The sequence below is a fragment of the Silurus aristotelis genome, assembly GCF_946808225.1.
Source record: "Silurus aristotelis genome assembly, chromosome: 25".
Taxonomy (NCBI): domain Eukaryota; kingdom Metazoa; phylum Chordata; class Actinopteri; order Siluriformes; family Siluridae; genus Silurus; species Silurus aristotelis.
In genome coordinates, this window is record NC_139598.1 from 16,003,429 (window position 1) to 16,021,599 (window position 18,171).

The window sequence follows — 18,171 nt, forward strand, 5'->3', positions numbered from 1 at the left end:
ATTATTTTAAGTTTTTCAAGTCGGGATATTTTTCTGCTTGGAAAGAGAATTTATTGCTTATTTAAAGGCATCACGTTGTACTTTTTATCCATTTATTATATGTAGAAATGAACCCATCCGGGCGACTTCCCCCGAGAAACTTGGGAAAATCCTCAAGTACACATTTTTCAGAATTCCATAATAGTACTGAAATCGGAGCACTTGAAAACTGTGCGTTTTTCCTTTTCTCTTTTTTCTCAGATCCGCGTGAAGCCGGACAACACTGGCGTGGCTACAGATGGCGTGAAGCACTCGATGAACCCTTTCTGCGAGATCGCAGTGGAGGAGGCTGTGAGGCTGAAGGAGAAGAAGCTGGTGAATGAGGTTGTGGCTGTGAGCTGTGGACCTCAGCAAGTGCAGGTAACAAGCATTCAGGGTATCTACCAAACGTTTAATCGAATCCATGAACATTTTGGATCTAAGGACCAGAAGAGCATTAAATGAGTGCTTTAGTAAAGGACATCTATTTGGTGTCAAGGGTCAGTTGTGATCAAGCATTGTTGGAGCAGAGAGGGTTAGGGGCCTTGCTCAAGGGCCCGACAGTGGCAGCTTGGCTATACTGGTGTTTGAACCTCCAGCCTTCCAATTGGGAACCCAGAGTTTTAACTTTTATGACTGTGGTTGTGTGATCCACACTGAACGAACAAAAATGTTTATAACTTTTATGCCATGCTTTCTGGAGGGTTTCACCCGAACCCATTATGTGAAGCGAAATGTGAATTAAGGGGTGTTTGATGAACTAGGCCCATCATGTTCACACGTTTCAGTGCCAGTTGTATTCGTTTAATATTTAAAACTAATCCTATCCTCAGGAGACGATCCGCACAGCTCTGGCTATGGGGGCAGACCGCGGCATTCACGTCGAGGTTTCCGGAAAGGACTACGAGTCTCTCGGCCCCCTGCAAGTATCCAAGATCCTCGCCGCGTTGGCCAAGAAAGAGGACGCCTCCCTCATCATCCTCGGGAAACAGGTAGCGTTTCGTAGGGGCTTCCAGAAAAAATAACAGCTCGCACCGTGACGAGAGACGTAGAGCATAAGCTACTGGGTACACTGGATAATACCAGGTGTCGTCCACCAGATGGCGCATTAGCTTCAAAACCCTGGATCATCTGGTTTCCTGGTCGAACTCTAAGGCGACGTTTAAGGTGCTGAAAATTGTGAAGCATTAATTAGAATATAATTTTATGATTTATTATATATTGGTTGTTATTTAATAATTTTATAAACCTCCCATCCCCCCATTGAGGGCAAGTAAAATAAACAAATATATATATATATATATATATATATATATATTTTATATAAAAAAAGTATATATAAAAGAATCTCATGACACACTGATGATAACACAAGTTCTAGAGACGGACATGTCAAAGGCTTTATGTGTGATAAAATGATAATCGTGAGTGGTTTTATGGCTTGTAACCTATAAGGGTTTATTAGATAAAGTTATTACTTTTTGGTGCATGCACACAGCCTAATAGCAAATAACACAATTCCTGGAAATTCTGCCGTCAGGTATATGAGTTGACAGAGTTTTGTGGAGACTTTTATCTTTACAGCGTGCGCATGTTGAACGAATTCGGCCAAGAGATCATGAATGTCATTTATGTCTTTCGATGCGCTTATGACCTCGTTTTGGTTTTTCTCAGGTTTCTATAAACTGCGTGAATGTTAAGTGAACACGTCCTTTGTGTTTGTTTGTTGTGTAACAGGCTATTGACGACGACTGTAATCAGACGGGTCAGATGACGGCCGCTCAGTTGGACTGGCCCCAGGTGTGTGTGTGTGTGTGTGTGTGTGTGTGTGTGTGTGTGTGTGCGCGTGTGTGTGTGTGTGTTATTTTCTCAAATTTGATCACATACACCCACATTTGTTTTTGTTTGTGGTGCATGTCTTGTGTATTTTCCAGTAGGAACATATTGTTCATGTTACAGCTCAAATCCCCTGTGCTCTTATAGGAGAATGCTGCACATCTTCTAAACAATCAGATTTGATCATTCAGACACAGTATTAAAGAATAAATTGTGTGTGTATATATAATGTAGATATGTTTATATAATCTATAATGTAAAATATAATGTAGAAGTTTACTAGAGATGACCCTACTGTATCATGTAGACCCTGCAGTGTCCAGGACGATTTTACAGAAAGCTTTTGTTTTGTACAAAAAAATGGGTTAATGCAAGAATGATTTTTTTTCCCTCGTCGTTACGAGTCAGTAAAGCGTAAGGATCTTGAGGACACAAAAATCAGCATTTGTAGAGAATTCCCTGTGCATTTCCTCATCTCATCCAGCAGAGGTCAGAGTAGAGCTTCCCAAGTGTTTTACAAGCACCGAGATAAACGTTGTTTAGATCAAATGGGAAGCAGTCAAGACGTTTGTGAGTTCAATTCCCAGCAAAGTTGCCACTATGGGGCCCTTAAACAAGGCCCTGAATCCTCAACTGCCCTTTTGTATAAATGAGATCAATTGTAAATGTCGTCTCAGTAATGTACCGAGTTTTGAAAAGTAATGGGACCAAGAGCGGAAACTCGTCTGCCGGTTAAATAAAAGTAAGCGCGTATCCGTTTCCTTTACCACAGGGCACTTTCGCCTCCGAGGTGACGTTCGAGGGAGATAAACTAAAAGTGGTGCGAGAGGTCGACGGAGGACTGGAAACGATCAAAATCAACATGCCTGCAGTCGTGACCGCTGACCTTCGCCTCAACACACCCCGATACGCCACACTGCCCAACATCATGGTACAGGAGCTCTGTTAATACTTACTTCTAACACTTTACAGGGAATGACACCACCCGGCTTCACTGGAGCCTCGGGTACCGGGATATAATAAAGATCAGGGGTCACTTTTCAAAGTAAGGTGTGGGGGATTCCTGGATCATAGTGGCCTTTCTTAAAACTTACGCAAGATATGTATGATTAAGACATGATGGGCAGAAGACTTTTTGGAAATTTTGTTTTAAAACAATAGAAACTTGAATACGGTCATAATTTTTAATTTATTTCACATATACACTGTCCAGGCATAAAATTATGACATTATAGCATTATAAGCGGTGAAGTGAATAACACTGATCTCTTCATCATGGCACCTGTTAGTAGGTGGGATATATTTATTAGGCAGCAAGTGAACATTTTGTCATCAAAGTTGATGTTAGAAGCAGGAGATATGGTGTGTATGTTGTAGGTAAAGCTATGAGGCAGCTATGTAACTGTTTACTGAAGCATTATAGTGTCTTGAAAGTACTATATTGTTCCCAAAATGTTTGATATATATATAGAAAGCAAAGAAAAAGAAGATCGCCACCATGAAGCCTGGTGACCTGGGAGTGGACATGAGCTCCCGAGTGGAGGTGCTGAGGGTGGACGAGCCTCCACAGAGGCAGGCTGGAATGAAGGTGGAGTCAGTGGAGGAGCTGGTGGGCAAACTGAAGGAGGCAGGAAGGATATAAGAGATTCAGTGGCAGGTGGAGCAGTGCACAAAATCACTGGGGTAAGAGCTGGCGTGAGGAGAAGTTAGAATTACAGCAGCAACATTGTCGTGTTAGGGGGAATATAACTAAATATGTGGGCGGTTGGAGATAATGGAGTCCATTGTTTATACAAAATTAAGTTATGTAGACTGATCATTTGACCGTGTTAACGTGAAGCTTTTGCATTGGGAAATCTTGTGAGGATGTCAGTGACTTGGGTTTAATCTTCAGGTTCAAATCCATGGGGTTGGGTTGTATTCAGTGCTTTTGAAGTAGAGCTCGACCGATTTTAACGATAGCTAATAACCGATTAATCAACCGATAGTTTTTAAAATGGACAAACAAACATAACACTCCATGTAAAATCATATTGAACTTTATTCCAAAAAAAACGGAATCATTCAAATATGCTAAATGAAATAAATATGAATATATTAATAAATATTGAGGAAAATTAATGACGCATTCAAACTGAAACAAATAGTGACACTCCAAATAAATGAAAACAGTACATAGAAAATGAATAAGGTAGAGTCAGCATCAGTAATTTGCCTCTAGAGGCTGCTTTCGTACTGTATAACGCAACCCGGAAAAACTACCGGTATGGAGTTTTGGGCTGATAGTCAAACAATCAACTGACTGTACCGATTTATCAGCAAAAACCGATGTATCGGTTGATCTCTACATTGAAAGTATATAAAGTAATGGATCGTGTTGTATGTATAAAAGCAAATTGTTGCTTTTTTTTTACACAGCGATCTGATCATGTGACTCTCTTTCTTTTTCAGAGCCTTTTTTTTTTCCATTGATACAAACCCAGACTCAAACTCCATGCACATTCTTGCAGCATCTCAACCCTCCTACCGATTCTCAGACCAGCTGACTGCAGCAGAGTTTGCTCCGTTCTGTTTCTATTCCTGGTCCCTAAAACCTTCACACTGTTCTTTAAAGGACATTTTCTGCTCTAGCCCATCTAGTTGTGCTACACGATCTGGTGTAGATTAATGCTGAGGGACACATTCTCATGTTGAAGAGTACGGTTCTGATCTACGATCAGTTTTTGCTTCATATTATTAATAAATGTTTGGGTGATTTCTCAGGCTGAAATGTAGGATGCTGATGTTTGAAGTGTTGCTTTGTGCATAATCCTAATTTAATCAACTTGAAACTCTTCTCACGTGAGTTTGAAGCGCATTCTCCGTTAACTTGTCCCTCCTGCTGCCATTTATGTTCGAAAGTTCAGACTTTTACGAAACAAGGGTGTGTCTTGGGTCCTACATTCTTTATAAGAGGCATTACTAACCAATAAATAAACTCTATAAACACTCTTCGGAACTGTAGATAAACCACATAAGAACTGTTTGAGGTTGTACAGGTTCACTAGGTCTCTCAGCATGGACCAGAACGGGAGAGATGAACTCTTTGTGTGCATCTGCTTTTGAGTTTTGATTGTACAGTGTCTAACTCAAAATAAACAAAATTCTGTCCTTTTCAGTTGTGTTTCACGTTTCCTCTGTATATATTTGTGTGTGTGTGTTTGTGTGTATAAATTTATATATATATATATATATATATATATATATATATATATATATATATATATATATATATATATATATATATATATATATAGATGAGTCAACATGAGAGTTTGGTCAAAATGGTGACATCAGAGAGGCTTTTGAAAAGTCTGCAGTTACCAACATCTATAATGAGAAATGTGTGAGGACCATAGTGAGGAATAAATAGTACAAAAACCATTGCCAGTGTATATGTTCTGTTTTTTTTCATTTCATTTTGACTATAATGGCCGATTAGTAAAACTTTAATAATTGTATGTATATAGACATGTCTTCTTCTTCTTCTTTCGGCTTCTCCCATTAGGAGGCGCCACAGCGGATCATCCTTCTCCATACCCCCCTGCCCTCTACATCTGCCTCTTTCACCCCCAACCACCTGCATGTCTTCCCTCACCACTTCCATAAACCACTTCTTTGGCCTTCCTCTTTTCCTCCTACCTGGTGGCTCCATCCTCAGCATTCTCCTACTGATATACCCCATGTCCCTCCTCTGCACATGTCCAAACCATCTCAATCTCACCTCCCTCACCTTGTTTCCAAAACGTCCTACATGCGCTGTCCCTCTAATAAACACGTTTCTAAACCTGTCCATCCTCATCACTTCCAACAAAAACCTCATCTTCAGCTCTGCTACCTCCAGCTCCAGTGATTAAAATCCATAAAGCCAATAAAGATGTTTAAAATAATTATTTACAGTAGAGGTCTATATTGTTGATGGCTAAAGACTTTCCAAAGCCTCTTAATGTTACCATTTTGACCAAACTGTAAAAAAAAAAAAAAAAAAAACCTTCCAGGCACTGTCAAACCCAGTGGATGAGTCAAACCAATGTGTGAATGGCAGGTTAAATATAGCACATGACATTATCTGATGTTAGAGGTCTGTAACTATGCTTTCTGGTGACATTTATTTAAAAATGGTTTTACTTACAAGTGAGGGAGAGGATCATTTCCCCGAAAAGTGGCATTTAAATGACGTGACACTAGCATATGGACAATACAAGGCAACATGAGTAAAATGTAAGTGTTTATATATGTACCTGTGCACATTCAAGCAGTTATCCAGACTCAATCATGTTTACATTTAACATCAGCATTGGATGGGTCATTGTTGTTTGTTTGTTTTTTTGTCTGTACTATGATTGTTGCTGTTACACAGGTAATTTTGAGTAATTTAGAAACATCTGGTCCCATCACGTTTTTTTTACACACAACAAATGTCTTGCAAAAAAATTAAAAATACAGCAAAACAATTTCAGTGAGTGGACATTGTGTGGGCAGGAAGACCTTGATAATAAGAGAGGGAGAGAATAACCAGACTGGTTCAACTCCATTTGCAGAAATGCAGCCCTGACTTGAAAGGAACCGCCACCATGCTTCACTGTTGCCTCATTATTGTACCGCTCTCCAGCCCTTTAGCAAACATCTTGCCTCCTGCTGCAGAAAAATATTTCTGATTTTGACTCATCAGTCCAGCGCACCTGCTGTGCCTTCTGCTGGTCCTGTGTTTTTGTGCATAGTTGAGTCTCTTAGTCTTGTTTCCATATCAGATGTATGGCTTCTTGTCTGCATTTCTTCTATGAAGACCAATTCTGGTCAGATTTCTCCAGACCGTACATGGGTATATTCAGGTTACACTGGTTTCTCTCTGATTTTTTCTGATGGCAACAGCAGAAATTTTATTAAGTTTCAATTCAGTTTTATTTGTAGAGCACTTTTATTAATGTCCCAAAGCAGCTTTTCTGAGCTAAAACAGTTATAAAGTTAAAATGTATACGTTTTGTGCCTATAAGTTTGTTCTCTAGAAGTTTATCCCTAATGAATGAGCCAATGGTGAGGTAAAACTCCCTGAGATGGTATGAGGAAAAAACCTTGAGAGGAACCAGGCTCAAAAGGGAACCCGTTCTCATCTGGGTGGTACCAAATGTCTATTCATAGTTTTCTCATTGTTGAGGTGTACTGTATTGTGATGGATGCTTAAGTGCAGAACTGATCATGCAAACTGTGGTTTACAGCCCAAATCTGCCCTCATTGTTTTTGTGTTGCTCAGTAACTTTATCGATTTTTAGGCTGTTCGTCTGGAACCATCATCAGCTGCACAGAGTAATGTCCAATTAAAGAGAACTCTGTCCATAGGTGGGGGGTTGGGATGAATCAGGCAGATGGTACCTCAGGAGCATGTTTAACTCGAGTAGTGGGGCAATTCTGGGGTCAAAAGACCTTGATAACGAGTGATCAAAAGAAAGCCAGATTGCTTTGAATTCTCAGGAAGCCTCCTATAACTAACTAATTTTCTTCAATCCTGGTGAGCAGAAACGCATCTCAGAGGGCATGGTGGCGTCAATTATTATACCATATTATATAATGATGTGCACATTCTGTGCTTGTACTAAATAAGTCCTGAATCTTGAGTTGAGTAATGAGAATCTCCAGTGCAGCATTATAAGCATATACATGTTCTATGTATCTTTTGGCTACAATTAGCCAAGGAGTGGAGGAGTTTTATCGTTCTTGGTTTTGAGAGTTTCATCAATTGTGCACAATGACGTGTATTTTAATTGTGCAATAGATGCATTTAGAGGGATATTCCTACATGAAATGGAGCTCTCAGAAATGTAGCTAAATTTGTGAACTGCTCTGAGAATATCTTTTTACTCATCCAGTGACTAAAACTAATCAATGGGAGAGACGTTGGTCATGGCATGCTTCACCCAGGGCCTCATTTAACCTAAAACCGCCATTGACGATTGGTGGTATCTACTTATCAGCAAATACAGTTCAGCATCAGTTTAAAAACAAGCAGAACATTTTAAGAAGAATAAATGATGGAAGAAACTCCTGACTCGAACTCGGTACCACTTATTTGCACGATTCTTTTGAAGTCGTTGAAAAGGAGGTTTTGATAATGATAATTTATTAGATATCAATCAGTGTTTAACTCATTAATATTGTTCTATTAATAGATCGACGTGCTGAGAGTAAGATTAGTCTTTTTTTCAATAAACTGAGTTGATTAAGCAAAGAGTCCTGATGAAAAATGATAATAAGAACATTCTAGCCGTAATAAACCATAGTACTTTGGATACTTAAGAACATTTTAAGGCAAATACTTTTAACTTTTACTCAAGTGAAAGTTTACAGGGAGCACATCTACTTTTACTGGAGTCATATTTACTTACTGTATCTCTACTTTTACTCAAGTACATGCTTTGTGTACTTCATCCAACACTGGCAATTACAGACACAATCCAAACAAAACGAAGTGATTCGGGATCAGTGCTCGCGAATCGACTCGCACGTCCGACTCACTTGAAGTGAACCGATCCAGCCAAGATGTCCTTATTTAGCATTTATTTGTCATTTCTCATTAAATGAACGTGAATACTTTGACATTATTATAATTATTATAATAATTATTATTGTTATTAATAATTTCGTGGTTTGAAGGGGGCGGAGCTTCCTTCAGTATGATCCAGTCTTGCTTTTATTTTTATTATTTGTTTTGATTTATTAGAAACACCCTATTTTTATAATTCATAGTTCTTTTTCAGGTGTCATGTGGCAGATAAAACCAAATGAATATATAAAAACCGCAAAAAAAAATGCAATAACAGACAATCGTAGCGAAATCAAGTCTGTGTTTGCGAACGACTCATCATCCGACTCACTTTATGCGAACCGATTCAGCCTTATCTGGCTCACTCATCTGTCCTTGCTTGTTGTAAGAAACCTGAGAATGTCGTGGGTGTTTTTCAGTAGTTAGAAGTCATTTATTTTGGAGCATTATCATAAAAAAAGTAGATTAAAACTTAATTATTTGATGTAGTTTAATCCTGGATATTTGCTGTTGCCTTTTTCTTTAGTTTAATACAAACTATTTTTTGGCATCAATGAATTATTGTTTTGGAGCCATTATCACATTTTTGCTTGCCTTCTGCTTCACAGGTGAGTTACTGCATTAACTTTATTAAATAAATTAATGAATTAATACATTATTAATAATAATAATAATAATAATAATAATACTAATAAAGTGCATTCAGACAAACTCTCTTTTCTCAAAATGCATTTTTACTATCATTAATCCAAATTAAATTATTGTAACAAATATTTTCCTATCAATTTTTTAATACAAATCAAGAGTAATACACCTTTTTTGTTGTTATAAAAAAAGGTTATTATTATTCATGGCCCTAATTTTGTTATTATTACTTTTATATACTTCTATTATACATTATATCGGTATAATAACTATAATGTTCCAACAATAAAAATAATACGAATATTAGCTGTCAAACTGATTTCCACCTGCAATTATCCAAATTATACAAATGAGCAATAACAAGACCCGTGGCTTTGCTGCATGGACCTCATTTTAAAAACTTGATGGTGTCTACTGGGACTTGAATACAGGAGTCTTACAGGACGTTTTTGTCTTGGACATTTGTTGACAATGTGGTGATCTGGATTGTCATGAACATATGAAAATGTGTCTGCAGGGGAAAAAAGAACACAACTGAGATACATGATACAGGTTCTTAGATAGAACATCTGCAAGAAAACAAAAAATCGCACTATATATACATCACATCGGTTTGTAGACAGAACTAGTAAATACGATTGTTTCCTTAACTACACACTTAATTTAGTCCTGCTCTGTAACTGCAAAGTTTGTCTATATAACAATATATAGTTTTAAGCTTCAAAGATGGCACCATGTACATCTCCCTGTTGTCTTGGTGGTATTCTCATATACATCTGAAAAAGATGGATTTGCTGTTTCATTAAAATTATTCAAGGTACATAAATAAACTGTCAGCTTTTAAAGTTAAGCTTTTAAGGTACCGTATACTACATGCCTCTTCAGTGAAAAAAAACATACATACTGAATAGAGTATAAAAGTAAAGAACCCCTTGAGGGTGGGACTCCAGCAACAATGAAAATTAATGAACAAAATGTCAAATAAAAATTCTTTAATTCTTCAAAAATTTGGGGGTCAATGATACTGTTTGCCTCCCAAAACAGTTAAACAAAATGAACATTAAACATCTAATAATGTATGCATATTATATTTCTGTTTGCAATAAATATTACAAATCTATACATTAGAACTGAAAGTAAAGTGCTTAGGCTAATTCGCTCACTTGAACCCGCACAAACTTTTCTTTTTTCTTTTTCTTTTCTTTTTTTTTTTTAGCCATGAATAGCTTTTGTGTACTTAAAGTAGGTCTAGCTTCACCTGATCCGGGAAACACACACTAGTTCAAAACTGTGTGTGTGTGTGTGTGTGTGTGTGTGTGTGTGTGTGTGTGTGTGTGTGTGTGTGTGTGTATTTCATACAAGATTCGACTGAATGCCAAAATCAGTGTTTTGAATTTCAGTTTATTTGAATCTTTTCTCCCAGGAAGGGAAGTGTGGAACGTTTTAGAAAAAATTCAGTAATGATTAATAATTTGATATTAATTTCTCTGGTGATAAACAATTTTTTTTAATCCAATTTTGCTTCTGGGATTTTTAGCATAATGTATGCCTAATTTCATTGAAGAAACTATGTGTTTTTTTATTTATTTATTTATTTATTTTTTATTCACAGGAACCAATTGTTTACTAGTCATCTGGCCCAATGGACCTACTTTGGTTAATGCATTTGTGGGCACCAATTTGACCCTCGGCATTTCATATAGCGGCGTCACCGGGCCTCTAGTGACGTGGCTGAACGGGACGCTGATTCTAGCTTCGTGGACCATAGGCCTGAACACACCTCCTGACATCGGCCAGGCATACCAAAATGTCTTATCCATTGATCAGACAGGATCACTGGTCTTCCAGAATGTTCCAGTCAGCTACAGTGGCACATACATTGCGCAAATGGCGAAGCCGGGGTCTCATGAGGTATCGGTCAACTTCACGCTGTCGGTGTACAGTAAGTGCAGTGAAAATCTATTTTTGCCACAGAAAACTTGGTTTCCATTAGGTAAAACAATGTAGGGCTATTGAGTAATAAGGTAATGTAAGGTGTAGTATTGGGAGTGTAGTACCAAGGATTAGCATCACGGGTGGACAAATCACTCTAGATCCTGAGCCTCGTAACAAGCAGTTTGCATCTCTGGGTTATCCGTTAACAATCACTGGGAGGACCGTTAGGTTAAGCAGGGAGCATTTTATATACTTCCTTTGACGACCAAGCAGCCAAAGAAGATAAAAACAGCTTTACAGACTTTGACAGAAGAAAACTTTCAGTTCGAAATGTTTCCCAATTGGTTAATAGATCTCTCAGTAGCACAAAGCATTGTAAAACTATTATAATAGTACATAACTTATAGCCTAAATGTTGAAGAAAGATGTTTCATTGAGGGCACAATCTTAATCCATATTAGGATTAAGATATTCGATAATAATAACAATTTTTCTTATCTCATTACAGATGTTATCACATACGCTTCTATTGTCACAGTCTCACAATACGTTGTAGAGGGAGGAGCACCGTTCACTCTGTCATACAGCTCGATGCAAGGACCAGTCATGACTTCAGCATGGTACTTCAAAAGCGTGGCTTTAGTGAACAGCTCTCGGTACCTGATAACTCAGAATAGTCTGATTATCAATCAGCCGAACCGCAACGACACAGGGCTCTACAGTGTGGTGCTCACGAATCCATTCAGTAACGTGATGCAGAGCAAGAACATCACAGTTCTGTGTAAGTGTTGTCTGGGGTTTTTTTTTATGTTCCATGTGTGGAAAAATATAAAAATATGAAAAGCAGTGATGAGCTTGGTTTATTAGAGACGACCTTCAATTTGGCGTTCAAACCTTTCACCACGTTTTCCAACTCTGCTGAAAAAACACGAAATTATTGCAAACATTTTTTAATTCGACTACAAATACCATTACAAACCATTACTAACCCATTCATCAATTAACCCAAAGAAACCTTTGTATATTGAAATCTTTTTTTTAATATATACAAGTTTAAAGGTGTCCAAATGGTCCCTATTAGTGTCAAGTAGACACGATGTGATCTACACCTACATCTCCGACCTCTTAATGAAGCTGGGTTTGTGCAGACAACAACAGGTTTGGGTCCCCTAGTCAAATGGAGAGGAAAATTGATTGCAAACGCATCCAAAGCTTTCCTGTTTCAATTGTATGTATCCATTGCAATACTCATTTATTTTGTCATCTCCTTCCTTTCAGACGGACCAGATAAGCCGGTTTTGGAGGTCAGTCCCTCAAAGGCGACTTTTGTTTCCGGAGAGACTATCTCTCTGTCATGCCGAGCTGAGGGTGAACCGCCTCCCTCAGCCTCATGGGTGTTTCTCGGACAGACGCTACCTACGTCTAATGGCACTCTGCAGCTCGCCCATGTGCACACGAGCCAGAGCGGCATTTACACGTGTGTTCTGGTTAACAGCATGACCAGCAAAAGCCTTGCAAGGAACATCACCATTTACATCCTGGGTACGAATTTTCAAATCATTTATTACATTTTACAAAAACTTTGCAAGAAAGGCTTCTGATGCTACTAAATCCTGTCCAATATTATTAATTGATCACGTTTGTTCAATTATCTAATTAGCCAATCGTATGGAAACAATGCTTCAATGCTAAAAATAATAATTAGTGATTTAACAAATTACCGCAAATTACAGTACATAATTTAGCAAAACAAAGCAATTTACTGTACCATACTGTATAAACAATACAGTACCACGTGGGCAGTGGAGGCCTTTGTAGAAATGGACCTTTGAAGAAGTAGATGCCGAACTCGCAAACATCCCGAACCATCTAGAGACGTACCAATGCCAATTGGATCCCCCTACATGTGTGGAGTTTGACATTGGACCTCCTGGAGTGTTTAAAGGCTCTGGCATGGAGAAGCTGATGCTGGATCTGTGATGATCACAAATGTTGAGCTCATAAAACTAGGAGCTACTAACCATATAGACTGTATAAGACTGTAGAAAGAACATTACTTATAATCTTATACTCCAGTGCTCATGTTAGTTCTCACTCTCCAGTGTTCTGTACTGTTGAAAGATTTATGATCACAATCTTGATGTCACCCAAATGAGGATGGGTTCCCCTTTTGAGTCTGGTTCCTCTCAAGGTTTCTTCCTCATTACATCTAAGGGAGATTTTCCTTGCCACAGTCACCACGGCTGCTCATCAGGGATAAATGCACACCATTCACCTTGACTGTTGATTTCTGTAAAGCTGCTTTAAAACAATGTCTGTTGTGAAAAGCGCTATAGAAATAAACTTGACTTGACTTGACTTGGAGGCTATAAAAAAAAAGGCTATACTGAGTACAGGTTTATCAACAGCGGATGATTGAAGATAGGAAAGGTAATGTTTTTCTTTTCTTCACTCGTCCCAACCTGTTTTTGCTCTCCGATGTGCTGTGATAGTGATAATGATAAAGGCATGTGTTGATGATGTAAACATTATGAGCTAGTTGGAGTGGTTTTGTTGACGATTCAGCAAGTAATTTGAGAGAAGTCATGAAGAGGTGCTGATGGTTTAAAAGCTCTAACGTCAGTTTATAGACATAACAGACACAGTTACCACAGCTGAATTCTTGATTCTGATTGGTTAGAGGGTGATGATCATTTTCCAAAGCAGCTCCTGGACATGGGTTTATACGAGGTAGTATAAAAGAGTTTAGAGATTAGCTCTGTTTACTTTATTTACCAAAGTTTACACACCATCACCTTCAAAAGAGTCCTCCCTCTACAGCAATACAGTGCTCCCAGCATTCCTGCCACTTCTGGAAATGCGTTTTGGAAGTCTTCTTTTTGAAGCGTGTCAAGCATCTTTTGCTGGACCTCCGCAATGGTGTCAAAACTGTGAACTTTAAGCTGGATCTTCATCTTCAGGAAGAGGGCAAAGTCTGAAAGAGCCAAATCTGGCGATTAGGGTGGTTGCGAAAGTGAGATTATTTTGTTTCCGGTGGGAAACTCACGTTTGAGGAGAGATCAGGGTGAAGGGGTGCCCACGTGGTCACAAGAGCAGACGTGGAAACGCACGTGGTTATATTAGCACCAGTTAAACATCTTCAGATGTACACAGGACGATGTCATTTGGCACACTGACTAATGAAGGTCGGTGTTTCCTGTGACTGTGTGTGGAGCCTTGTGCTGCCATCTGTTGGCGGGTTACAAAAACAGTCGAAAATGTAATATACCACCTCGCATTAATGTGCTTGTTATAATTCTCATGTTCCTGTAGTAATTAAATATACAGGTGTAGAAGAAGAAAAATCTATCACTGATTTATAGTTATTATGGATTTAGGGAAGGAGTCTTTAATTTTATTGCTTTGCGTGATGACGTTGTAGCAGTTCCACAAATTTAAATGTAACGGAAGAGAAATGGAAAAGAAATTTTACTTCAATTAATTTTTTTTTTTTTTTCAATTAAATATTGTACTTATTGTTGTGGTATAAGAGTAATATTACACTTTAGGATGCACTTTTGTAAGAATATGTTTGTATTTGGTGCAGGCCTTAGCAGCTCTGCCATTGCTGGTATAGCTGCTGGAGTCCCGTGCTTTATCCTCCTGCTGCTGCTGTTCGCAGGCCTCATTTTTTCCTGTTACTACTGCTATAAAAAGAAAGGTATAGAACATCACTACTCTTCCATTTTAACATTTTAATTATAGATTTTTTTATTTAATAATTATGTCTTTATCTCCTTGTATTTAGCAGCAAATAAAAATCCCAGATATCCAGTCACAAACGCTCTCAAGAAAGTAAGTTAACACTTACACACACACACACACACACACACACACACACACACACACACACACATACTGTGAAAAAAGTATTGGGACACCTGACTTTTCCCATCACTTGCACAAAGAAACATGTTCCAGCATGACAATTCTCTATGCTTTACATTGTTTGGAGTGGAAGATCTTGAGTTTCCTGCTATAGAGCTCTGACCTCAACCCTTTTGAACACATCTGGGTTGACTTATTGGAACACTGACTGCACCTCAGGCCTCCTCACCTCACCCACATCAGTACCTTACTTTACTAACACCCTTGTTAGGACATAAGCACACTCTGAAATCTACAGAGTGGAAACTAAATGTGGAATGGGATGATTAAAAAACACACTGGTGTCCTCAAGCTTTTGAACATTTGGTTCTCAAAGTTGACGTGTTAGAAGCAGAAAAAATGGTCAAGCGTAATGATTTGAGCTTTGAGTTTGACAAGGGCCAGATTGTGACGTCTAGACGACTGGGTCAGAGCATCTTCAAAATTGCAGCTCTTGTGGGATGTTCCTGGTCTGCAGTGGTCAGTGCCATAGTCGGCCAAGACTCATTGATGCACGATGAACAACTGTAGCTCAAACTGCTGAGGAAGTTCATGTTGTTAATGCTCAATGGATTGTTTTGGCAGTGAAAGGGGCACCAATACAATATTAGGCTGGTGGTCATAATGTATTGCCTGATGGGTGTTTAATAGTTGTACTTATTTTCTACACAGCGAATGCTAAACACATAAATACAATCCTTGTGATCCACAAGGTTTAAGGAACAGAGGTCTTAATTATTGTGCGCTCTTTTGCATAGGCTGTAATCAATCAGCCCGATCTGATCAAACCTCACAAGCTGCTCACCAGAAGCCTCAAACAGCCTCCACCCTACAATCACCAACCACACCAGGTGCTGAATTTCACCTCAACCTTCTCATTTCATCTGATGATGCTGTCATAGCTTATGCTTCTTATACTGAATTTTGAAAGAAAAATGTCAAGATTTTTGCAGAATGGTGAAAAATTTAAAGCTTACTGTGTACTTTTTTCTTTCTTTCTTTGGTATTTCAGGCGTCGAGCGAACGCCCCGGCTCTCTGCCGTTAGGGATTCCTCCTGTCCGAATGGCCACTACAGTGTAACACATTCATAACATTTTTCACATCCTGAAGACATTTGATAAATAGAGGCTTGGCACAGTTCACATCTACCTCACACGCTACCAGCCTTTGTTTTCGTTTCCTACTTTATTTCTTCTAATTTAGAGAAATGAGCTTAAATCTGGGAACAAATAACTGTATTTTGTCTAAAGAGCTGACCACTAACACAAAAAAAACACTTTCATTTGCGGCTCTGCAACTTCCATCTTTCGAGCCATGTACTTTAAATGACCCGAAACCCCAAAAAGTTGCTTAATATTCAGTTTTACCGTGTGAGTTAATATCTTTAAGGTTGTTTTTATTTGTACATACTCTTAATAAAATACAAACTTTAATTCATTTTGTTTGTCTATTCAGTGGTAAATTGTGTTCTCTGAAATTTATTTCCTCTGTTTTAATGCTGTGGCTGGATCTTATCTCCAAACAATTTTTGTGTTTTAGTATAAAAAATCTTTTTTTCTTTTGTCTATAATAAGATACGAAAAACATCTATTTAAAAAAATCTGTCATTTATTTGCCTTTTATCACTATAAAAAAATTTAAGAAGTAACGTACAATGAGTGTCCAAGTTTAGAAACTTTAGATTTTTGAGAGACACATGCATGTACATGTTGTTGGTATGTAACTAAAAAGGGTCATTTACTTGTGTGAAGATTTACTTCAATCAAATACATATATAAATGTGCAGATAATAAACTTTTTTTTCATTGAAAAATGTAACAAATTTCAGCTGTAATAATTTGCCATGTCTGTCGTAAATCTTGCCAAAGATTTGTTTGGAGATTTCTTTCTGACCTTGTGATCCAGTTCATCCCAAAACAGTTGTTTAATAGGATTTCAGTGCAGTGACTGGGCAGGCCGTTCAGTTATAGATAACACTCCAGATAATTGTTTGCTCTCTAAGTAACACTTACAAAAACTTCCCTGCTCCAAAACAACCCCAAACCCTTAAGCTTCCTCCTTCATGTTTGACTGTGGGGGTGAGGCAGTCTAAATACAGCTTCTCTCCTGTTCTTACAAAAATTCTTCTGTTAGAGCCAAAATGGTCACATTAGGACTCATCAGTCCACAGGTCACATCTTGGTGTCCTTGCAGTGGCATCTTGGTGGATCTCACAACACAACAACTCACAACATTCTGATCACAAGTCTAGGATGTGAAACACTGCAGAACTCACAAAAATCAGGGAAAGAAAATTAATTTCACATAATATCGTCATATCATTCTGCTTAATATCTTCAATATTCGATGTAATTAATATTATTAATTGTAATCAATGTATTTATATAATAATTAGCAATAATTCATATAAATATATAGTTAATATAGTAGATATATAGTACTAAAGTGCTTATGGAGAACACATTTTCATTTGAGGTATTTATGTTCATTTATCATTTACTGGAACGTTCCTAATACCATTAATTACAGTGTTCACTGCACTGATGTTTCAATGTCCATTCAGTTTCAAGTTTATTGTCCCTACCACTTCCCTATAGGCGTTTATTTATTATTTTGCAACGCTGTCTGGTCAAAGTGTAAAGCCATAGAACAATAATTTCTCTATACATGCTTTAAATTCTGTCTGTGTAGATGACAAACCTAAAACTAGTCATAAACAAATATTGGAGATTTCCTATAAATGATTGATGAGCACATAGTACACTTACAGTAACACATAATTTACTCATTAATTTGCCTCATTAAAGAAAAAATGATGGTGCAAGCTAATGATTCACATCACATTTTGTATGTTTCCATACTGCTCAGCAGAATGATATAATATTGTGAAATTTATTTCCTTTCGCTGACTTTTGAGATCTGTATCTAAACAGGCCAATGGACAAGAAACTGTTGAAGCCAGTTAACAAACAGTAACGAACAACTCAATTTATCTTTTTTTTCTCTTCCCATGCATAGGTAATAATCTGATGAGTAGAAAGGCAGAAAAAAAGTTATTTCCTGTGGGTTTTTTTTATTTGTTCCACTGCAAACAGCTTATAGTGATATTTTCATCATCTCTAGTCATGAGGCTTGTTATTTATTATTAAATGTAAGGAAATGAACAACTTCATACTAGATAAAAGTTTTAACAATACATTATTCTGTATAATACATTTCAAGGCCTTGGTATTAGAAGGTTATATTTAGTTTG

At 37.8% G+C, this 18,171-nt stretch overlaps 2 protein-coding genes across 4 annotated transcripts in view; both read left to right on the forward strand.

The window, feature by feature from the left end:
• The window catches only part of etfb (electron transfer flavoprotein subunit beta), a 6,319-nt gene extending 1,308 nt beyond the window's left edge, over window positions 1-5,011 (forward strand). For both annotated transcript variants that reach the window (XM_083529553.1, XM_083529554.1), the window contains exons 2-7: window positions 241-399; window positions 852-1,010; window positions 1,756-1,818; window positions 2,627-2,785; window positions 3,326-3,537; window positions 4,306-5,011. In XM_083529553.1, the coding sequence (XP_083385679.1) occupies window positions 241-399; window positions 852-1,010; window positions 1,756-1,818; window positions 2,627-2,785; window positions 3,326-3,496 (711 nt within the window). In that variant the 3' untranslated portion in view covers window positions 3,497-3,537; window positions 4,306-5,011. The remainder of the gene's footprint in view (window positions 1-240; window positions 400-851; window positions 1,011-1,755; window positions 1,819-2,626; window positions 2,786-3,325; window positions 3,538-4,305) is intronic.
• Window positions 5,012-8,814: 3,803 nt separating this feature from the next.
• On the forward strand, window positions 8,815-16,353 carry vsig10l (V-set and immunoglobulin domain containing 10 like). 2 transcript variants are annotated; one of them, XM_083529530.1, is made up of 8 exons: window positions 8,815-9,039; window positions 10,689-11,018; window positions 11,520-11,792; window positions 12,290-12,553; window positions 14,598-14,711; window positions 14,799-14,845; window positions 15,676-15,768; window positions 15,930-16,353. In XM_083529530.1, exons 1-8 carry the CDS (start codon window positions 8,985-8,987, stop codon window positions 15,996-15,998), a joined length of 1,245 nt encoding a protein of 414 aa, XP_083385656.1. In that variant the 5' UTR covers window positions 8,815-8,984; the 3' UTR covers window positions 15,999-16,353. The 2 variants fall into 2 exon arrangements, with proteins under 2 accessions (XP_083385656.1, XP_083385657.1); XM_083529531.1 differs by having other exon boundaries at window positions 14,802-14,845.
• The last annotated feature ends 1,818 nt before the right edge of the window (window positions 16,354-18,171 follow it).